Below are 23275 nucleotides of genomic sequence, written 5' to 3'. Positions count from 1 at the left end.
TATAAAGTCATACAAATACAATTAATATATATATGTATATATCCGTTTTCATATTGTGAGAATTGTATTCATACATAATTTGTTTGTTATTGTTACAAGCAATTATCAATATTGTTGACTAATCTAAAAACAACAACTGAGTTAATATATGGATAATAAAATATAAATTATTTACTAAATGCCATTTATTTCAAAATAAAATGTCAACTTCTTGAGGCGCATTTAGAAACAGACTCTTTCGTTTCGGGGTCCTGACAAAGAAAGTCGCAGACGAACTGCAGCCTTTAGCATCTCTGCTAAATCCCAACAAACACCGAAGCTATATCAAAATAAACTAAATTAGCGCGTGAACTATGAACTTCAATCACTTCGGTGGATTTTTTTTAATTGTACAAGCATGATAAAAGACTTGCATGTCTGTGAAGAATGATGCATATGAAGAGTGTGTGGATTTAGCACTGGACTATTGTTGTTCCTCATGTCAATGATGCCAGTCTGCACTTAAAGAGACCGTCAGCCTTCTGTTGGACTCGCTGAACCTGTCCGAAAAGATTCTGGATTCACAAAAAATATAAGATTATATGCAAAAAGTTGATGAATTCAAACAACAGTGCTGTGAATAATTAAAAGGGGTTACTGCATGAAGTTTCCCATCAGCAGGTGGATGAAGGCTTGTCATTGAGATGCTGTAAGAGGGATTGATAATCAATACAGTGAGTGATCAGAGAAGATGGACAAGAAATCCTTTGATATCGTTTTGGACGAAATCAGAAAGGTACCGTTTATATTTACAAAATAATATGGGTTATCTGTTAAGGAAGGAGGGAGTGGTGATCAGTTGGAGTGATTATTATTAGTATTAATATTGAATAAGCAACAGTATAACATTAATATTGTCATATTTTCCTTTGTTCTGAAGTGTGTTTTGACAGATCAACGAATCAAAGCTATAGAACAGGTTCATGGGTATTTCTCCAGTGAACAGGTATGTTGACATTGTAACACCAGGGAACAGTAATTGCAGTATTTTACATCTGCTTACCTGTCAAACTTCCTTCCTCAGGTGATTGACATTTTGAAATACTTCTCCTGGGCAGAGCCCCAGATAAAGGCTGTCAAAGCCTTGCAACATGTAAGAATTCTGCTTCTTTATTTCTTTATCCACAATCTTGTGACACAATTTAACCACATAACATGTTTTATTTCCTGCAGAAAATGGTTGCAATTCCAACAACAAAGGTTGCAAACATCCTTAATTCTTTCACATTCTCAAAGGACAGAATAATTGTACTGGAACTCATAGCTCTGTAAGTTACACTCTACAGAAATGATTATACGCATCAGCAAATCAAAATGAATCAAGCATTGCAATATGTAATGTATTTTTTATAGAAATATTTCTGATGCCCAAAACTACCGTCCTGTGGAGGATGCGTTTCGTATTCACCTCTCTGAGAAGAAACGTGCAAGAAGAATCCTAGAGCAGGTAAAATGTACTCGTTCAAGTGGATTTACAAACTTTGCTAAGTCTAGATTGTATTGAATGAATGAGGATTTTAATACAGGCCATGTCTGTAATTTGTTCAGGTGTGTAAAGTGGGATGTAAAGCTCCAGTGGCGATGATTTCATCCTGTGGGATGATCCCAGGGAACCCTTATCCCAAAGGCAAACCAAGTCAGGTCACAGGAACATTCCCTGTGAGTTCCTTTACTTAATAAATGTATTTAAATGCATATCTTTTAATTTAACTATTAAAAATCAATTATGGCTTTTATTGAAACTTTCAAGGGAATTTCTGCCAAAAAGGATGGAGAGGATACAACCCTGGATGGAAAGGGCATTGCTGCGCGCATACTCGGACCAAGCAAACCGGTATGTTTTACTGGCTAGGTGTTACTGCCCAAACTAATTTATTCTTTGAAAGCTTTTGATGCTTCATTAATGGCAAAGAATCATGTTTTCTTGGATAATGGATAGGTCTCTTTGATATCATGTCTTTATTGGCCTTTTTATTGCATATATTTCTATTTTTCCAACAGTCACCATCCACATACAATCCACACAGACCTGTGCCATATCCTATCCCGCCATGTCGTCCACACGCCACCATTGCTCCAAGTAAGACCCTTTTTCTTCAGATTAGAAAAGAATGATCAAGAATAAATTGTCTGGGAAATGATCTCCCTAATGGACAAAAGAAATATGGAGTAGACCATGTAAATGCCAGCAGAGTGTCTGTGTACAATGTGGAAGTGGATGCAGAATGTTCTTACCCTCTTCTCTGGATGCTGCTCAGGTGCGTACAACAACGCAGGTCTGGTGTCAGTAGGTGGGGTCATCACTGCCACTGTGCCACCCCCACCCTACCGAGCCGCTCTCAATTCGGCAGGTACAATGTGCAGTTGCTGTTGCTAGCACTGTGTGCTGCCTTTAACAGCTGCAACGGCAATGTAGACGCTACTTTGCTATGGCATGCTCTAAATCTGCCTGCAGCACCTATAGCATGCAATATGTTCATGCTTAAAACTCTTTCCAGGGCATTCTTTACTGATCTAACTGAGCTAATATTGTCATTTCTATTTGCTACGACTGATTATAAGGAGCATAAATTCTAAAATGCATATTATTGTAACTGATTTTTCTGGAAAGCAAAGTTCTGAGGTTTTTTTTGTTTGTTTTTTAAAACGACACTAGGTTACTCTTAAGGTGATGATACACAGGGCAACTTTTTGAGCAATGTTGCTGGGCAGTCTTGCCGAGCGATTGTTGCTTGGGCACTTTCCCATTGAAAATGGGCAATATATTTCTATCTGGATAATTTAGGTCGGTCGTGTGCCCTGTGTCTCACCTGGTTGCCCGTTGACGGCAACATTGCTCAAAAAGTTGCCCTGTGTATCATCACCTTTAGGCACTTGCAATGGAAGTAATCTACACTAACTTTGAAAGTTAAGAGCACAAATGTGCACAACATTTTTTTTGTAATGAAAAGTAATGTTTTAGACTTAGTACTATGCCTAAATTTTACTTTATAATTTTTCTTGTTATAAACGGTCCTTATATTTACCAGCTTTACATGATCATGATAGGAGCTATTGGATATAACTTATTAGTATTATTATCAAGTATTCATATTTTTACAAACCGAGGGGATGAGTGGTAATTTTGAACCCAGAACACTTTGCCTGATTGCTTTTATCACAAGGGGGCACTGTGACATATATTGTCAGTCAATGTTTTGAGCATGAATGCTTGCTCTGTTGCATTGCGCATCTTATGGTGCTTCTAGAAGATTGGGACATTTCCTGAATTCTCTCTTGCTTTCTTTCTAATGCGTCTAACACTAATAAACTAAGATGCATGTGGTGCCTGTGTCTAAATTTAATGGGGCTTTCTTCCTTTTAATATTTCATTATGCTTATTGTTTCATATTTCCAGGTTACAGCCGGCCTGTCAGTCAACAAAACCCAACCTCCAGCATCTCCGGCACACCTGCTATTTCTCCTCATAGCTCCACCCCATCTACTCCTGTCACCCCCCAGCCTCAGCCTACCACACCAATCACTCCAGTTTTCCCAGGCATGGTCCCATCCCAGAATCCCTTAACCCCCTCCCCTTCTCCTGCACCCTCGCCCTCAGTCATCAAAGGGCCTCCTGCCCCAGCTGGCTCTCCCCAAGTTGCCTCTAACTCCAGTGGCCACACTACAAGCGTTCCCTCTCCATTCTCTGGCATGCCCCCTTCTGGTAGAAACACCCCTTCGGTCATCAGAAGTCATACCCCATGTGGTACACCCGGGCCAAGTACAAGCATCCCTCCTTCTCCATTCCACAATGCTCCCCGTGCTGAAACGCCTTCCGGTGGCCTCACACCTACTCCCAGAGCGACTGGCGACCCCTTGACTCCTCATGGAGCTGTGGGATTACCCTCAAAGAAGGGTTACCCACCTTCCTCAGATTCCCAGTCAGCACTTCCGTTCCCTGGCACTACCTCTACCCAGTCACATTCAGTTATCCGTAGTTACACAACCTCAGGAATGTCCTCTCTCACTCCTGGACGCTCTACTCCCGTCATGCAAGGTGTTGGAGGATTATCAGTGGCTCCTGCTGCTCATAGTCCTAAACCCTCTCCTGGATTGACATCCCAGGCAGCCATGATTAGCCCTGCTTTCTTTAGCGAGCAGCATGCCAACTCCATAGCCCGGCATGGTGGAGGTAGTGGAAGCAACAGTCCTGTCCATTCTGCTTTCAAAGGTCCCTCTCGCTCTGGCACCCCTTCTCTTAGCTCTCTAGTAATGCCTAACTCGGCTGTCCTTACCCGACCTGTGGGCATGGCCCATGGTGCTGCCTCACCACAGTCTTCTTTGCCCAGCACTATAGCCGGACTACACAGTCTTTCCTCTGCTCTGGGCTCTCAGTCTGGAAGCAGCCCTTCTCCGCATTTTTCAGCAATGTCTCCTTTTTCCGGAGCCCAGTCCTCCATTTCCTCCACTACTCCTCCGGTCTCATCTGTGTATTCTGGCCTGGCTCACTCTAGTGCTCCCACTCACTCCCCCTTTGGTCTGGGATTGACCACAGCTCCCTCAGTGTACCCGGGTCTTCCTCCCGGCCCAAACCCTGCCTTCCCAGGGTTTGGAGGCTCGGGGGCCCCTTCAGCAGGTAGTCCGGTTCTGTCCTCGTTAATGGGGCTTCCAGGAGCCTCTTCCTCAGTAGCCACCGTTGCACCTCTCCAGGCAGCAGTCGCAGCGGCCGCCGCAGCAGCAGGAGTCCCCTCCTCTTCTGCTGTGCTTCCTGGATTCGCCTCTGCATTCAGCTCTAACTTCAACCCTGCTCTGGTTGGCCAGGCTGGGTATGTTTTTCCTTCTTCTGTTTAATTACTTTGCATGATCATATGAATTTTATATGATATAGAAACAACTGTTCTAAAATCTTGTGAGCTGCCTACTTAGCCAGCAATATAGATGCACTATCCAACACAAAGGCTTTTTTAAAACCTAGGAAGCCTAATTACATTTGATTAAGTTATGTATACATACTGAAAAGTATCAATAACCGTTCAATATAATCACAAATGGACTGTTTTATTCAGAACTTGTGTATTATGGGGTTTCGTCTCAGTTAGGATGCTGCCTTAGAAGGACTATGTAGTCAGTAAGGCAGGTAACTGGGTTGGGAACTTGTAATGTCAAACATTTTCCAGTTGATATGCTCTCTGCAAAGTCCAAAGTCTATACTTTCTATTCTTCATATTATCAGAGTGATATGTATTCCTAAAAGAAGCTGAAAATCTGTCAAAGTGTAAACCAGTATTTTATGGTCATATGGCTGATTAACTCAAAGTTCAGACAGTGGGTCTCTCATCAACATATAACACGTGAATTAGTGTTGTCAAGGGGTGTTATTGCAGTGAGCACATATGCTATAGCATTTCTGATTGCATGGTTGACTTTGAATTTGTGAAAATACCTAACAAATTCAATCTTTTTGTGACAGTAAGATAATCAATAGAATTTCATTCTTAATAGCCTTCTGTAATGTTGCTTAATGTGTTATTCAGACTAACTGGAAGTCTTCAGGCCCCTGGAGGTGGAGCTTTCCCAGGGTTGCTGTCTTTCCCCCCAGGGATGCCCAGCTTCTCCACAACAGCATCTCCTGCTGCCCTCTCAGGTCTACACAACTCCGCAATGCAATCTGCGCTTTTGCAGGTAGAGCACACATGCTATTTGTCTGTATCTCTATCTCTCTCTTTCTTTCTCTCTCTCTCTCTCTGTCTATCTATCTGTCTGTCTGTCTGTCTCTCTGCCTACATTTATCGGAGTCTCCAGACTGCTAAGTGATTATTAAAGGGTCACTGGCTATTATTATTATTATGCCTGTTATTATGATTACGAGCAAAATTTTTAGAAGAATTTGCGACTCAATTCAAATGTTTGTTTATTGCATGTGATTGCAGGCTCACTCAGCATCAGCGCTGGACAGTTACCCTCCCCAGCCGAATGGATTCACTAACTACCCTGCAGCCGCAGGTTCGAGCTTCCCTCTGCAGCCTGGCCTGCACCCATCACTGGGCTGGCAGTAGAGCGCAATAAGAGGACAGGCATGTCGAAAACAATGCATGGGTGTGTGCGTGTGGTGTGAGTAAACAATGCAGAACATTGTGGACGGTGGTGCTCTGCATGAAATAAACGTGTCTTAAAGGGTTAGTTCACCCCAAAACTTCAATTCTGTCATTAATTACTCACCCTCATGTCGTTCCAAACCCGTAAGACCTTCGTTCATCTTCTGAACACAAATGAAGGTATTTTTTATGAAATCCGAGAGCTTTCTGTCCCTCCATAGACAGAAACGCAACAACCACTTTCAAGGCCCAGAAAGGTAGTAAAGACATCGTTAAAATAGTCCATGTGACTCCAGTGGTTCAACCTTAATGTTATGTAGTGACGAGAACACTTTTTGTGAGCAAAAAACAAACAAAATAACTTTATTGAAGAATTTCTTCTCTTCTGTGTCAGTCTCCTACGCTGTTGACATAGTAAACACAGTGCAGCGCTTCCGGGTTCTATGTCAGAAAGCCGGCTTTGTATTGGCCAGCTCCTGCGTCAGCATCACACGCATGTGTCGTGGTGCTCTCGTGAACAGCGTCGGCCAATTGGCATCTGCGTTCTGATGTAGAACCCGGAAGTGCGTAACATAAACAGCGTAGGAGACTGATACAGAAAAGAAGAAAATCTTCAATAAAGTTGTTATTTTTGTTTGTTTTTTTGCGCACTTAAAATATTCTCGTCATAACATTAAGGTTGAACCACTGGAGTCACATGGACTGTTTTAACAATGTCTTTACTACCTTTCTGGGCCTTGAAAGTGGTCGTTGCGTTTCTGTCTATGGAGGGACAGAAAGCTCTCGGATTTCATAAAAAATATATTAATTTGTGTTCCAAAGATGAACGAAGGTCTTACGGGGTTGGAACGACATGAGGGTGATTAATGTCAGAATTTTCATTTTTGGGTGAACTAACCCTTTAATACAAACTAATGTGGCAGCTCTACTCTCCACTAATTTCCTGTAGAAAAGAATCAAATGTCTCAGATCGAGACATAAAACTTGTGGTATAGTACTCTGCATTAGCAGATCATTTTGATTGACTTTTGAGAGCTGGACTATTGTCATTTGAAAGGATGAAATGGATACTAAAATTAAGTATTATTCTTGGCGGGTGGGGGGTGTAGAGGTAATTAGGGCTTAACTCCGTTTAAGAATTATGATTATTTTGAAAAAGACTAAATGTTACTTAACATACTAAAATTAATTTTAAATATACACCAGTAGATGAACTGTGAATAGTGTGGGTGTCTAATTTTTTTTTGTTTTATTTCCTTGTATCATGAAGTAGTGAGTTAACTGATCTTTTCTTCAGATGTTGGTCAAATACTGTACATGTAAATACCCTTTGAGATTGGGTAAATAAGATGTTTGCTCTTTGTACTGTAGTTGTTCTGGTTTTTATTTTTCCCCAACTTACCTTGCAGACGTCTCTATAGGAATTGACTAAGTTGCTTTGCCAAAGTGACTTTAGTGTTACAGATTTTACACTGTTGTGCAATTTTGCTGATATTAAGAGTCAGAACCATGAATTTTGCATGTATACAATATATGTAGATCTCATTTGTTTCCATTATATATTATAAAATATAATAAAGAATATGGTAGGTTTAGATAATCGTTAGTATGTTCTAACAGCATAATGAAATAAAAGCTCTTTTCTTAGACTTTCTTTGTTGTCTGTCTTTATTCTGAATTTTTTGGTTAGCAGTGGTATATAATGATTTATCACTTGTCAGTTGAGGACTTTCCAGAATGACCATAAACCCACAGTAACGTTTTAAAATGAGATACAATGCAAGTAGTCACTACAGACAAAACCAATTTCAGATAGATTCGGTTCTGCATTCATGTATAGATTTATTATACATGAAAGTTAAGCAGTCGGTGTTTAGTTACTAAAAACATACTATTATTTATTCAGAAAAGTTATATTAATTTACCACCAATAATGTGTTGTAAGGAAGTTTGCATTGTATTACTGATTTCTCCTTTTTGAATGTTAGAGAAAACTTGGCTAGGTAAATATTGAGATCTTTGCTTGTGAACTTATTCAGAGAACTGATATTAAATATTACAGATTATTTTTACATTGATTTACCCAACCCATACTTATCACACATTACTCTTTTCCACGTCATAATCATGTGAGACTTTTCATTACTAGTTTCCACTTGACCTTTCGTTCCCTTTTCACTTGGATTTATGCAATACTCATGACTAAGTTCCTCCGTGTAAACAATGAATGGAAATCCTCACAAGACTAATATAGTCAATATAGTTATAAACGCATTCAAATGATCTGCATTAAAGCCCCATAGTTTAACAGCAATAAATTCTTACACTGATTTACCAACCAGGCTGTTTCATAATTTGCTGATATGGTTTATTGGTTTTGCTACAAGACAAGTAAAGAATTTTTTATTTTATTTTTTTAAACAGTTGGAAAGTGCATTCAAACGTTTATAGGGGGAAGCACACTGGCTAAAACGAACGGATGTGTTTTAGAGAAATCACAATAACCTTCATTAAAAACATCAGCTAGATAACATAGTGAGTGGTGCCATAAGACCATTAGGGTCTGTAAATGATTTTCTAATTGCATTGCAAGCAAGGCCACACCCGTAATGGGAAGTGCTAGCAGTACAAATACATCTCTCAGTTAGCCACAAAGCCAGTGCTGTCTTCTACACACACTGTGTAGCAACACAACCGCATGGAAATGGAGTCTGAGATGGAGCGAGGTGCCCAGAGCAAGCAGAATCTAATCAGTAAGATGATCTCTCTGTTTTTTTCTGTCCTTGAACTGTAGACTTGTTAACATCTAACATGCTGAGAATATTATACAGTAATATAGTAACCATCTTAACTAAAACTACTACAGCACTTTAGTGTGGTTTACTGTTAACTGAGTTAGTGTTCCTTAACTATCATCTGTTAGGTTTATATCATTTGCATTAGTGTTTGATTTGCAAAGCAGTCAATTTTCCACACCGGTTCACAATTGTTCCTGCATGAGGGAAGAGAAAGAAAGAAATATACATTACAATGTACTGTTGTACTTAGTTGTAGTTTTAGTATTCCTAGTCAGATATTGTTTAGATATAATTACCAGGAACTGACAAGAAAGGTTAATGGTATTACACACAAAAAGTGTGTCACAATATAGGGAAGCTAACAGTATAGTAACCGCAGGACTATTTAAATGATTCTCAATATAGGTGAAAAAGAGAAGGTGACAGTCAGAGAACCTTTCAGCATTTTGAGGTTTTGGAGTTGGCCCATTATTCTGATTTGAATAATCACATCAGATTAAGAGTGGAGAAAGTGTATTTGAGAGTGTATTATAGTTTCATGATTTCTTCTTTTAAGTGAATAGATTGCTCTAAGCATTTCGACACAAAATAGTCTATGACTCTTGACTGTATTATACAATAGTCAGTACAGTGAGTCATTACTGTTAACACTGCATGTGAACTTAATAAGTCAAATGTGAAAATGTACACAAGCATGTTCATTTTTCTCTTAAATTAGTATGATAGACCGCATAAAACATGGCCTTGGTTGCAAATTGCTGGGTGTGTAGAGTGTGTGGAAAAATTAGTGTAGCCTTATCCATCACACTTACATTTACATATGTGATAAGGGTTTGTAAGCCAATGTTCACCCACTCATAAAGGGCCACCAAGAATCGATTTATGATGATGAGGGTCTCCCTGGTGACACAGCTACTTTTGATCCAGTGAGGCTCCGATAATGAATGTATTGGTGTAAAGTGCTTTTACTCAGGGTTAAGGGTAAAAGAAAAGATGTGGTTCACGGTTTGAGTGTCATGGATAAGTTGCTAGCACCTCCGCAAACAAAACCATCTAAATAAAATGCTCATTTTAACTGCTACACTTTGAATTTGACTTCTTATTTAACTTCATGTTAGTCATGTGCTGTTTGTGATAATGACAGTTTTCTGTTGTTGCAGGTGAAAATAATGGAGGTTTGGGTTGCTGTGGGTGGATCCTTGTGATTATCTCTGCATTTTTCAGCATCTTAATATTTCCAATCAGCGTTTTCATAAGCATTAAGGTATGAACCACAATATAACAAAGAAAACAGATGATCTTGAAAAGTATTTATTACTATTACTAGGCTCTCTGGAACCAGTGTTGTTTAAGGAGGTTTGAGGTTTAGTGTCACTGTCATTGACACTTGATTCTTGGCTGGTTTTGTACTGGTTTCATGACTCTTGTATCATACAGCTTCTTTTTTCTTCTCAAATAATAAAATTAATGTATTAAATAAAATTTCACATTTCAAAATTTCAACTCGTATCGGTATTTCACCTCGTATCGGTATTTCACCTATTTATACTATAATTTTAATAATTAATCTTATAAAATAAGATTACTAAACACTTTCCTGATATATAAGTCTTCTATTATAATATGAAGCAGATGCCTGAACGTGTTGTTCAAATGTTTTATAACCCACTTTATGTTTCGTTGCTGTTTTATAGATTGTGAAAGAGTATGAGCGTGCTGTCATATTTAGACTGGGGCGGATAACAGATCGAAAAGCCAAAGGACCAGGTAAACAAGAATGTTAAGGACCTTCTTTAGTCTCTCAGCTAAGCAAATGCTAACACCAGCTTTTAATGTTTGCCTTGGACGTTCCCGTGATATGCACATATTTCAATTGTTTACACCAGCTGAGGACTTTTACAGAACTTGTTCTTAAAACAATAATGACCTACAACCTCAAACTGCTGTACAAGGAGTCAGTTTAGGACAAATAATGAATCAATGTGTATAACACAGATCATATAACAAATATAATTCAAAAATGTCACTTGTGTTTAGGAATCTTCTTAATTATCCCCTGCACGGACTCTTTTGTCAAAGTGGATCTGAGAACCATTTCGTTTGACATCCCTCCCCAAGAGGTAAAGTAAAAATAGATACGCAATAAACGAGAAGTTAATATTGAGTAGCCTAACTTACATTTAACAAACAAAATTGCCTATTAATTTGTCTATTTAAGCTCCACCAACAAAGATAGTTTAAAAGCGGACAATCGAAGTAAAAGCGGACATACAGTAACTGCTATGTCTTCTAGCTCCTGAACGAATCAGTGTTTCGAATGAATTGTTTAAGGAAAAGCCACATGTTTCATCCTTGAATGAAACTGTGTTTTTGAATGCAAAGTTTAAGGCTGAATTCGGAATATTAGCATAATATTTTTACTATTTGTGCCATACTATGGGAAAAATTGTAATAGCAGTATGCAAATTTGAATTCAGCCTAAGTGAATGACTGACTCACTAATGAAGATGTCCCTTGTTTTATTCCTGAATGAATCAGTGTTTTTGAGCAATAGTTTGAATGACTGCATGACTCAGTCAATTGTTGTACAGCCTAATGTTTAATACAAAATGTTGCCTACATGTATCAGTTTAAGACTCACACTTAGTATTTATTTAAGCATTTGTGACCATGGACCACAAAACCAGTCGCACGGGTATATTTGTGGCAATAGCTAACAATATATTTTATGGGTCAAAATGATCTATTTTTATTTTATGCCAAAAATCATTAGGATATTAAGTAAAAATCATGTTCCATGAAGATATTTTGTAAATTTCCTACCGTAAAAATATATCAGAAAATTCTTTTTGTGAGTGGATGCAGCAAAATCGCTAACATAAATGGACAACTTTAAAGGCGATTTTCTCAATGTTTTGATTTTTTTGCACCCTCAGATTCCAGATTTTCAAATAGTTGTATCTCGGCCAAATATTGTCATATCCTAACAAACCATACATCAATGGAAAGCTTATTTATTATTTTAAAAAATTGACCCTTATGACTGGTTTTGTGATCCAGGGTCACATTTATCCTTCTAAGTTTCCACATTTTCGTTTTTGTTTGCATTTAGATATTGACCAAAGACTCAGTGACAATATCTGTGGATGGCGTTGTGTACTTCCGTGTAAGTGACCCTGTTGCCTCAGTGGCAAACGTGTCCAATGCGGATTACTCCACCCGCCTACTGGCCCAGACCACCTTGAGGAACGTCCTGGGGACCAAGAACCTGGCTGAGGTCCTTTCTGACCGAGAAAGCATCTCCCACAGTATGCAGGTGTGCTTGATAAAAAGAGACAATGGTGCCCCCAATTATAATTGCAGTTTGTCCAACGATTCTTCTCCCTGCTACAGACGACTCTAGATGAGGCCACAGATTCGTGGGGTATCAAGGTGGAGCGGGTGGAGATTAAAGATGTTAAACTACCACAGCAGCTGCAGAGAGCTATGGCGGCCGAGGCCGAAGCAGCCCGTGAGGCTAGAGCAAAAGTGAGCATTACAGCCAAACCTTCCTAATGTATCCTAATGTATTTTAATGGTAAAAAAACAAAAAGAAGCCTGGCGACATGATTTGATTTCTGTGTGCATTGGCTCTGTCTGTGATGCCACACCTTAATACTGTTTTGTGATAATGCAGGTCATTTCAGCAGAGGGAGAGGTGAATGCATCCAGGGCTCTGAAGGAGGCGTCTCTGGTGATCGCTGAGTCTCCATCCGGACTTCAGCTCAGATATCTCCAGACTCTCAGCACCATCGCAGCTGAGAAGAACTCCACCATCATCTTCCCTCTGCCCATCGACATCATCAGTCACTTCATTAAGAAATGATCGCTGAATATTCACAAAGTGTACAGATGTTTGCTAGTCATTTATTAAGAAGTTTTACATTATGTTCTTATGTGTCATGTCTTACACATATTTCAGTTCATTACATGTTGTATGAATTATGTCATATATATAACCAGAAAATAGTGACGCAAATTAAGGTTTACAAATGACTTTATTTAAAAAAATACAATGTCATATTTCATAAAGTATATCAAAGTGTTATGCAACTTTCAAATGCCAATTTTATATTCTTATAGAAGTATGCATGAAATTAAATATAATCTACAGTAAAAACAGAATTTCTTTACTCGTTTTTTCCAAATGGAAGTCTTCAAGCTGTTCTTTATCATAAAGAATCATTCATTTAGGAGAAGAAGAAACCAATAACGTCTTTCAGACGTTCAGATCAGAGTTCTTAGTCCCAGAGTTGTAACCTCTCCATTCACGTAATTATATCCTAACGTTCCACTAGAGGACACTATTGTCATGTCAAAGACTTCCGTGTCCATGTCATGGTGGAATTTCAAAGATTTCTGTGTTGTCTTCCATGCTATCCTGTGTCACTATCATGGATTCTTCATACACATCCAGACGGAGACAAAGAATAACACTAAAGGGAAGATTTACAGTATAAGTTACATTTCAAAATTGAATCTGTGACAATTTTAAATAGAATTAAACGGATAATAATATCATCATTGGAAATTATTTGCTATGCACTTAAAAATTAAGGCCTTGCATTAGATTCTGTTACACTATGGCCTCAGAAAGCTTGATATATAACAGAGTTTACATTTTTGGCTGAACCATTTCTTGAATAAAAATATGTTTTCACAAGGATAATGGAGGATATAGCGGTGGGACACTTACCAGATCAGGGTGGCTGGTATGACAGTGAGGCCTGCAGCCAGCAGGAAACTAAACCCGGAAAACCAGGACAGTGTAGATGCATAGATGCTGCTGAACATTGTAAATGAAACGCCAACACTCAACATCTCCACAAAGGCTATACACGCAAACATGGCACCTGTACACAAACACACAGGCACAAGAAACAACCTTACAGCCATCAATAATTCAGAGTTCATGTGAATTGGGAACGTCCTACTTTTTTTTGTTTTTTTTTTGCAACTCCTGGATTTATTTTGCTAGGAATGTGGGAATGATGTGCAAAATACTGTAATGATTTTTAATGATGAAAAAAGTTATTCTATTATGTTGCACACTATTAAGTTTCTTACCTTGCTCAGATCCAGACACTATTTTGGACATCATGGATCGTAGGACAGGAGTCGGCATGATGGACAGCAGCAAAGGCAGCCGCACTGCAATGAATAAAACATTCACCATTGTTTCACCTGAAAATAGTCCATCCATCCATTAGAAACACCATCAATGTCCAAACTCAGTCTTACCCAGGAACATGAGCAAGGTAGACTTTGCAAACGCTGCCATGATGAGGCCGGCTGCCACAGACATCAACCCCAGTAGGATGATGTAGGCATCAGGCACACAGCGGGACAGTAATGCCACACCGGCAAAACTCACCAGATAGATAGCAGTGGAGATAGCTGAGCCATAACCCACAAACACCTCACTCCAGCACAGAGGAGTGTTCAGTTCATACAAGATGAAGATGGACATGCCACCCTGCAGAGCTACCTGTGAGGGACACACAAAAAGTACATTACTTTTATTTTTACATATACACTACTGTTCAAAAGTTTGGGATGGGTTGGAATTTTTAAAATGTTTCTGAAAGTAGTTTCTCATCAAGAGATTTGATCAAAAATACAGTAACACAGTTATATTATGAAATATTATTACATTTTAAAATAACTGTTTTAATATATTTGAAAATGATTCCTGTGATGGTAAAGCTGAATTTTCAGCATCATTACTGTAGTCTTCAGTGACACATGATCCTTCAGAATCATGCTGATCAAGAAATGATTCTTATTATAATCAATGCTGAAAATTGATTTGAAAATAGTTCAAAAGAACAGCATTTATTTGAAATAGAAATTGTTTGTATGATTATAAATTTCTTTGCCACTTTTGATTAATGTAATGCATTTTTGCTGAATAAAAGTATAAATTTCACTCTCTTAAAAATATAAATAAATGTGTAATTACCCTTTTTTTTTTTTTTTTTTTTTTTTACTCTGAAGCTGAAACGGGTCAATTGTATTGTATGACAGCTTATAGTCATCATAACCTGATCATTATTTTTGCAATTCAGTTTTTTTGCCACTACACTGTGAAAAAAAAGAAGAAAAAAGTTGCTGACTTAAATTTTTAAGTACAATCAACTTGCCTATATAAGTCATTTCAACTTAAACTACATTAAACTGACTTAAAAATGAATTGAATCTTTTATAATCTATATAAAAAGATGAAAATTGCTTAACTTATTTTGTTGAGTTAAAGCAATGTAAAAACATATGTTGTCATAACTTATTGATCACATAATCTTTTTACAGTGTAGAGGCACAAAGCGTACACACTTCACCCTTACTTATGATGTACCTCCAACTGATGGAGCTTGTGAAAAAGGTCAGAATTATCATAATCACCCTGAAAAAGGCAAAAGCAGCAAGCATGAGCAACAGCACAACGTTCCTTCTCCGTTTGGAGGCCGCAAAGAGCAGGTAGACGCCCTGCAGACGGGCGGTAAGAGCCTGAGACTGTCGCAGCCGAGGGGCTTCTGAAGCTGAGCGGCTGGACGTAGACAGAATGGGATTCGGAAGAACCAGGGACTCCTTCAAGAACACCAGCACATAGAGGAGGTTTACCAGATGCATAAATGCAGCGGTGAGGAAGGGCCAAGTGAAGCCAGCTGCTTCAATGTAGAATCCAGTACATAGAGAAGCTAAGCCAGACAAAACCCCTAAAATCATGTCCAGTCGAGCCATTCGGACAGTCTTCTGTCCTTCTGGATCTTCTCCGCAGAGATCGGCCACATAGGCGAAACATCCGCCGATCAGAGTGGTGGGTCCGCCCATCAGGCCTGTTAGGAAGGAGGCAGCTAGCAGGTAATTGAGGCTGAAGGTGAATCTACTGACCAAAACGTAGCTCAGGGAAAACAGAGTGTCGCCCACCAGTGGAGGAACGATGGCAACTTTACGCCCGCAGTAGTCGCTGTACGAGACCAGGAGCAGCGCGGATATGAGACTGGGAATGAGGAAGCACAGTTCACTCTTGAGGAGGAAAAGAGACGTCTCCTTCTGCACTGCCTGAGAGAGGAGAGAAAAACTGGAGGTTCAAATGTTTATCACCCACAAATTCTGCCTAGATATGCCTGTAAAGCTTAGTTGATTGACTAGTTAGTTAGAAAGAGAAGTAGGGAGTGAAAGTGAACTAGAAATAGGATAATGGTATTTCAAATGTATCATATGACAAGCAGATCCATAACAAAGGCTTGTGAATTGAAAGGGAATTTTCTCACACACACACAACATGAGCTCGACTTTACCTAATATAACCGGTTCTCTAGAACTCCTTTATTGAGATGAACATCAATGTAAACTTTACAGGTGACGCAGCAAACAGTTTAGTGTCTGAATTTTGTATCAAAGGTCTTTCTCTGAATTTAAGTATTTAATTTTTTCTAGTTTTTAAAAAAATATATATATTAAATTAGCATTAAATTGTTCATTGTGACTCTTCAAGTGACTCTTCAAAACATGATTTGTTTTTAAATATTGAAGGTTAAAATTTTGGGCTTGGACCAGAGTTTTTTTTTTTTTTTTTAAGTATTATTTATGTACTATTAAAGTTTTTATTTTATATTAAGTGTTAGTGATTTTGTTATGTGCTTTTGTCTTTTTATTTATTTAATTTTTTTTAAATATAAATATTTAGGATTTATTTCAGTTTTAGTTTCGATTATTTCTCCGTAAGATTATTTCAGTTAGTCAACATTTCTCATTTTCATTTAGTTTAAGTTTTTCACCTAATATTTATCCTTTATTTTATTCTAGCTTCATTATACCCAGATATTTTAATTTCCCCTATATGAACAATTTATGCATCTTTTCTAGAAACGTAAAAAATAATATCTATAATTTTACAACAGGTATTAAATCAATATGCAAGTAAATAAAAAACAAAGAATTGCCATCCTTACAGCTGTCATTGCCATAACACAAAGCATTTTAGATAAATTTTCCAACAACTTTTCCATAAAGTAGCTTGGCATATCAAGCATATGAATATTCATTCATTTTTATACATTTACAAGTTATAGACTATTTGGTAGACTAACCTGTGTTGCCAAAAACTAAAAAATATCATTACCATTAGACTCAGATCTTCACTGAACATGTGATAAATGCATTAACATAGATACAAACCATTAAAAGAAGAGAAGATTAAGAGATTAAAAAGAGAATTCAGAAGTGGCCATAATTGAATCATGAAAAGAATCATGTCTCTGTGACGGCTGTGACCGCTCACCTGGTGAATGGTGACATAGCTGTGGTTGTTTGAGCAGTGAGACAGACTCTCTGCAGGGTAGATTGTTCCGCTCAGCTCAAACCACAGCCTACGGTACACATACTGCTGGAGCAGAGGGTAGATCATAAACATGGCAAACGCATACATGCCAACGGCCGGCTCGATCAGGGACACACGACCCATCCCACTTCCTGCTCTATATCAGGGAAAAGGAACAGGAGAGATGTTTGAGAAGACATAAAACAGTGACTAAATTAATGACAAAAAATGAGTTCAATCATCTATTGTGAATAATAAAAGTCTCTTGGTTAAAGTGATAGACAGACAGCCTGCTTTGTTATTGACATCAATGGAGAACAACCTTTAACATCCATAGAAAACTCAAAATGGAATCAAAAATAGTTATTCTATGGCATCACTGCAAAAACATCCTTTTGGAACCTTTATTTTTTAAAGAGTAGATAGATAGAGCTGGTGATTCTTACCTGTAAATTATAATGGGAGAAATATTTCCATATTTAAAGCATGTTTGCCTTTGCCTTCAAATCCACTTGAAAAGTCGGAGTGCACAGCGAACAGAAAGATCCCATCATATCATGTTATTCACTGATCTTATTATTCATTTGGGACTTTAAAACCTGTAAGACAAAGACTTCCACTCCTTACGTTTGTTTGTCAAGTCTACAAATCCTCAAAGGAACACACACCCTCAGAGCACGTATGTGTGTTTGTGTAGCAGAAAGAAGGGAGGAGTGGAAACCAATAAGAGAGATGGTATATAAGATTATATCTTATATATAAGATGCATTTGGCCATTTCAGTCACGTTTAAAAATGTTAGAATGTCTTTGCATTAGATGCAAACAACAAATAAAACAAACAAAAAACAAGTGGCATTTATTTTAAAGAAACATCTCACGCACGCTTTTTAGTGAGCTAAAACATCAGAAAAATAAGTGAAGTTAGTTTAAGTTTGTTTGCAGTTTTAGAATTAATGCAAATACGTTTACACACACACGTTTTAGTGCTTTTAAGACTTCGCTTAACCTCGGGTTATCGTCGTTTTATTCAAACATTTTAACCCGGGATAATGGAACGTTTCATAACCGTTTTCAGCAACCGACAAATAGCGTGTCTCTTATTCAAGTCAATTGACAGTCACGAAACAGTGTGTGTAGGCCTATATTATATCATCGTTTTGGAGGGAAAATGTCAAATGGTGACAGAAAACGCCTCAAATGGAATGTAGAGACCATTACATTCTAACCTTTATAATCAAAAAAGGCCATTCTGGATAAAATTGATGGTGTAGTCGCCAATATATAATGTGAGGATGCGCACTGACTGAGCAATGCTAGAGCCATAAACATGCGTGCGGAATTCATCCGATAGCCTACCAATCAAGAACACTTGCACCCAGGCCCGGCTCTATATAAAAAGTTACTAATATAATACAAAATATATACAAAAACAACCCTAACAATTGCCTTAAATGTATGATATTAAAACTATATCAATAGACATGTGAGACTAAAGCATTAAAGACCAACCTCTCATCAGAAAATTTGCAAGAAAATGTAGCTAAGAAAACATATAAAAACATTTAAGAACATTTCGGAAGAAAATGTTTAAAAAATAAATGAATGGGAATTATAAGAAAATTTATAATAAATGTATATTTATATATTTAAAAACTATAGGCTATATCACACACTGTTAATGTGTTCACCTTGAAACCAACGCCCAGAAATTTGTTTCCTGAATTCACAAAATAAAGGCCAATTAGTACATATGAGCCACACCCAAAAATATCTCCACAACCATTAAATGAATAAAAAAATCAACCAACTTAAATTCTAAACTTTTGCAAATCCAATTTTACATAGGTGTAGCCTAAATAATATACACCATACTTAAAGGGTCATGAAACCCTCCTCTTTCAGCTCAAGTCTAGCTCACAATCTTTTTGAAAAATGCAACTTAAATGGGCGTGGTGGCTGTGAGAAGAAAGGAGTGGGTGTGGGGCAGGGGAGTGCCAGTGGCCCATTCATATCGACTGTCACTAAAAATCAGTGGTAAAATGTGAGGAAATGCTAGATTATTTTTTTTATAGCTGGCAAAGTTAAAGTCTAATGAAATACACTGACACCTTATGTTTGTCCTTTCAAAAGTAACCGAATGCCCTGCTATATTAGCCTACTACAGTAATCATAATTGTATTTAAAACATATAAATGTAAATGTATATGTATAATTATGTCATTCTAAAATATATATTTGTTTGTATACACACTATAAATGCCTATATTTGAAAGTAATAAATTTTCCGCTTAACAAAAAATAAATAAAAAACGTTCCATAACGTTACATAGCCTCGATCTACGCGCCCTCTGAACCCACATAATAAAGATGGACAGTGACATAGAAATTTTCACAAATTAAGCATACGTTCCATACAATTGAGGTATTATCTAAATATCTACATTTTAATAATGAGTGCTTATTAAACAAAAGGCATGTAAAACGGTCAGGGTTACATTTTACACACACACACACACACACACCTCTGAAGCGATAGAAAAGTCCTCGGGACCGCATCACTCGCAAGACGAAACCTGCATTGGTGTACAAGGTCGAAGTCCACCATTCTCCAGTTGAATGGTTGCTACACACACACATAGTTTAGATGTGTCCGTTGTTGATGGCCAACCAACTGAGACTTTTGCACCACGAAAACAAACGCGCGTCCCATTACTGTCTCTCTCATCTACTACGCGATATCACAGTTTGACATGTCTGCCACTGGAAAGTTCCACGTGGTGTCATGAATAATTAAGAGAAGTGTCTTCTCATTGGATAAGAAAACTCAGTACATGAATAATTATGAGACACCGATGAGTCATCAAAGTACGCTCTGCCACGTCACTGCCTGTGACGTGGCCACGATGAAGATTTTAAACCCGGAAGACGAAAATAGCGGAAAAAAACTAAAATTTAACCATTTTCCCCCTACTATTAAATCTAACAGATGCTAACATTGTCTTCAATGGTGTTCAACACACATACCTCTGTTAAAATCTCAGAAAATTTGGTTTAGGGTTTCATGACCCTTTAAATAAAGAAGCAATAGCCTACCTAAATAAAATACTTAAATAAAAGTAGCAATGACTCTTGAGTAAAGCACTTGAGTAAAGAGTAGGCTAGGCCTATCTGATTTGAACAGTAAATATTTTACTCGTACTGAATATAGGCTCAAAAATGCACTAGTTCTCAACACATGCCAGTGAAAAACAAGAAACAGATGATTTGTGAGGAGAGCAATCACATGCTGAATTTTCTAAAATCGAAATAAAACTGAACACCTCATCATGTGGCGAGCAGGACGAGGCCGAGGGCCGTGAGAGAGTGGCGTGAGGACGGTGGCGTCATTAATGATGAGCGACGTACACCTGCGTGACGTATGGAACGCCTTTGGGGACAATACCTATTATATGCAACGCGTGAAATTTGGACGCATTAACACGCACAGTTTGTACGCGTCTTTTTGGTCCGTGTAAACGCGAACGTTTTGTACGTCTAAACGCGAAGTTTTTTGTCATGTTATTTAAAGACACGATCGTTTGTATCGCCTTAACGCAACATTTTTGGCCGTGTATTTTTTGTTACGTGTTTCTATACGAACGTTTTCGTCGTGTAAACATGACATTTTTGAACGTGTAATATTTCTGAGTCTTATTTGATGTGCGACATACAAATTTTTCTGTTTTAGTTAAACTGGTGATAATTTAGAGTCAATGATTAAATACATTCAATGACTGCATGAATTAACATTATATTCTTTTGTAACGTTAAAGGAATTTGTCCTGTAGGAAAAGTGAGTGGTCTCTGTGATCCAACGACCATAGCCTATTTCCCCTCTGGTTAATGCATTCGAGGTGTCTATTTGGACCACTGCAAATAGCCTACTTGTTGGCAGAACTAATTACACTAGGCCAGTCTACCCTATATGTGGAAAAAGTCACCTCTTTAGTCAGCGGTTTCTGTGGCGAAACGTGTAAAGGGAGACCGGGGTTCTATTCCCACTGACAGCGCTTTTTTTTAATAACTTTACAGTTATTAAACGCAAAATTGTTTTCAATAAAAATGACTTTTTATTTGACTTAAAATTCATTTTAATTCATAAAAGTTACATTTAGGGTAAGGTTAGGGGTGGCTCTAGTCTTTAATATCTCAATAAGTTGCCATGATTTTAATATTGTTTTATAAATCTAATAATCTACTGTCAGTTAAATTGCAGGATGTTTAATGCACAACAATACTGATGAGCAAATAGTAACGTTATCTGTCACTATTTATAAGTAAATAGCATCTAAATGTCTACTGAATCCACAACTGTTGCTATTTACACTTGGACTTGGACTGGCTGCCCCACAGTTTACGTGGTCCGCCTGCTGTAGTGATTCTGTAATGTTTATGTGTCGTATGATTGTGTCTGTGTTTAAATGTTGAATAAAGATTTGTAAATTGTCATAGGCTACTGGTGCTTTGTTTTCTGCTTTTGTATTTGCCTTATTGTTATAATATAATTGTTAAATTTGTGATTGTTACAATATATTGTTGTTATTAGATTATTTTTATCTGACATATACAGTATACATAGGCCTACAGTATATGTGTATTAATTATTTCCAGTCAAACTGACATCCCGACTTCAAGGAGCATTCCAGAGTCTCTCATACCAGATTGATGCTGGCCCACTCGGAGATTACTCCAGTCATTTTGAAAAAACAATAGCCACAGTATTTAGTATTTAGCCTTTGCTAACTTTATTATTCATTGTATTTATTAAAGTTGAATGATTTATGGCATTTATTGGCACTATTATGTATAATTATTGACACCCCACCCTGGACCTCACTAATTATTAAACCCTATGGCCGTATCCAGTGTTGTATGTTGTATATATGTTAACATATGTTATACACAGGGCTTAATTTGAGCCTGAACACGCCGGAACATGTTCCGTCACCTCCGACATTGGATCCGGCACCTTTTTTTATTGGATCCGGCACCTACTGTGTCACTAAAATTAATTGCCTAAATGAAAAATAAATAAATAAATACTGTTTGTGTAGTGTTCAATGTTTGTGACACATGACTTGCGCGCTTGTTGTACGAGTTGAGATTGCTGTTAGCCTCGATCGTTTCACGCAGGGGAAAAATGTCAAAAAGACAGGAAAGTTTGCTTAACTTTTTCAAATACGCTGGACAGTCAGATCCCAAACAAGCAAAAATCGTTTCCGCTGATCAAAAAGGAGACCACGGTGGACACAGTAGCCTAGTATCGACATAATATCTCGTTATTTCGACATAATAAGGGACATTCTAATCTGCATTAAGCCACATTAAGCGTTCTTATAATGGGTTTCTATGGGAGGAAAATGCTTAACGTGTAATTGCGTTCATATTCTGGGCTCATTTGATTTGTTTTTCTGATTTGGGCTTTTCTGATTTTTGTACATAGCATAGCCTATTTGTTAGGATTTTAGTATCATAATGATTAATAAATGCACGCACAATTATCCGTGAACTTGATTTGAACAAATGCCTTTCAACTTGTGTGTGCAAAATTCAGAATTAAATTAATGTGCAGAAATTTGTACAAATACAAAGTATGTAGGCCTACTATACTGTTTTAGCCATTAAAAAAGCGCATTTAGTTTCATATTTGTTAAAATATTATAATGTTATTTTTTTTTCCATTTATGTTGGTTTATGAAAAATGAACAGCACGGTAAGATAGGATGCGCAATATGAGACATGGAGCGGGTCAGACATGATTTTGAACGCTGAAGTTGAAGTTGTTTTGTAGAAAGCCTTTCTTTAAAGTGAATTTCGTTTTGTATAAATTGTATCTTAATTTTAATCAATTTTTCATCAACCAATTGCCTGTATAGGCCTACGAAACAAATATAACGGAGGCGCCCGCGCGCTCACTTCCATTGCACGTGAACTAGAGCACACCCTAACTTAACGAAACTCA

General features: G+C 37.7%; 3 protein-coding genes across 5 annotated transcripts; 2 read left to right on the top strand and 1 right to left on the bottom strand.

Annotated features, from left to right (window-relative positions):
• Positions 1 to 254: 254 nt before the first annotated feature.
• Positions 255 to 7762, top strand: proser1 (proline and serine rich 1). Of its 2 annotated transcripts, XM_084104995.1 has the most exons (12): positions 255 to 775; positions 920 to 985; positions 1064 to 1132; positions 1213 to 1307; positions 1393 to 1486; positions 1588 to 1698; positions 1790 to 1873; positions 2041 to 2119; positions 2298 to 2390; positions 3437 to 4844; positions 5553 to 5700; positions 5949 to 7762. In XM_084104995.1, exons 1-12 carry the CDS (start codon positions 731 to 733, stop codon positions 6072 to 6074), a joined length of 2418 nt encoding a protein of 805 aa, XP_083961121.1. In that variant the 5' UTR covers positions 255 to 730; the 3' UTR covers positions 6075 to 7762. The 2 variants fall into 2 exon arrangements, with proteins under 2 accessions (XP_083961121.1, XP_083961122.1); XM_084104996.1 differs by lacking the exon at positions 2298 to 2390.
• Positions 7763 to 8730: 968 nt separating this feature from the next.
• stoml3b (stomatin (EPB72)-like 3b) lies at positions 8731 to 13065 on the top strand. Its single transcript, XM_084104764.1, has 7 exons — positions 8731 to 8866; positions 10072 to 10175; positions 10606 to 10678; positions 10949 to 11031; positions 12024 to 12227; positions 12305 to 12439; positions 12588 to 13065. The coding sequence occupies exons 1-7, from the start codon at positions 8812 to 8814 to the stop codon at positions 12774 to 12776; spliced, it is 843 nt and encodes a 280-aa protein (XP_083960890.1). The 5' UTR covers positions 8731 to 8811; the 3' UTR covers positions 12777 to 13065.
• On the bottom strand, positions 12930 to 19904 carry slc46a3 (solute carrier family 46 member 3). 2 transcript variants are annotated; one of them, XM_084104762.1, is made up of 7 exons: positions 19797 to 19904; positions 17235 to 17430; positions 15353 to 16012; positions 14192 to 14438; positions 14018 to 14101; positions 13647 to 13803; positions 12930 to 13386 (listed from the first exon to the last, which is right to left on the bottom strand). In XM_084104762.1, exons 1-7 carry the CDS (start codon positions 19877 to 19879, stop codon positions 13287 to 13289), a joined length of 1527 nt encoding a protein of 508 aa, XP_083960888.1. In that variant the 5' UTR covers positions 19880 to 19904; the 3' UTR covers positions 12930 to 13286. The 2 variants fall into 2 exon arrangements, with proteins under 2 accessions (XP_083960888.1, XP_083960889.1); XM_084104763.1 differs by lacking the exon at positions 19797 to 19904 and adding an exon at positions 17720 to 17917.
• Positions 19905 to 23275: the final 3371 nt, after the last annotated feature.

Source organism: Abramis brama, assembly GCF_963993115.1.
Source record: "Abramis brama genome assembly, chromosome: 25".
Lineage (NCBI taxonomy): Eukaryota > Metazoa > Chordata > Actinopteri > Cypriniformes > Leuciscidae > Abramis > Abramis brama.
This window is presented reverse-complemented; position numbering and strand designations above follow the sequence as displayed.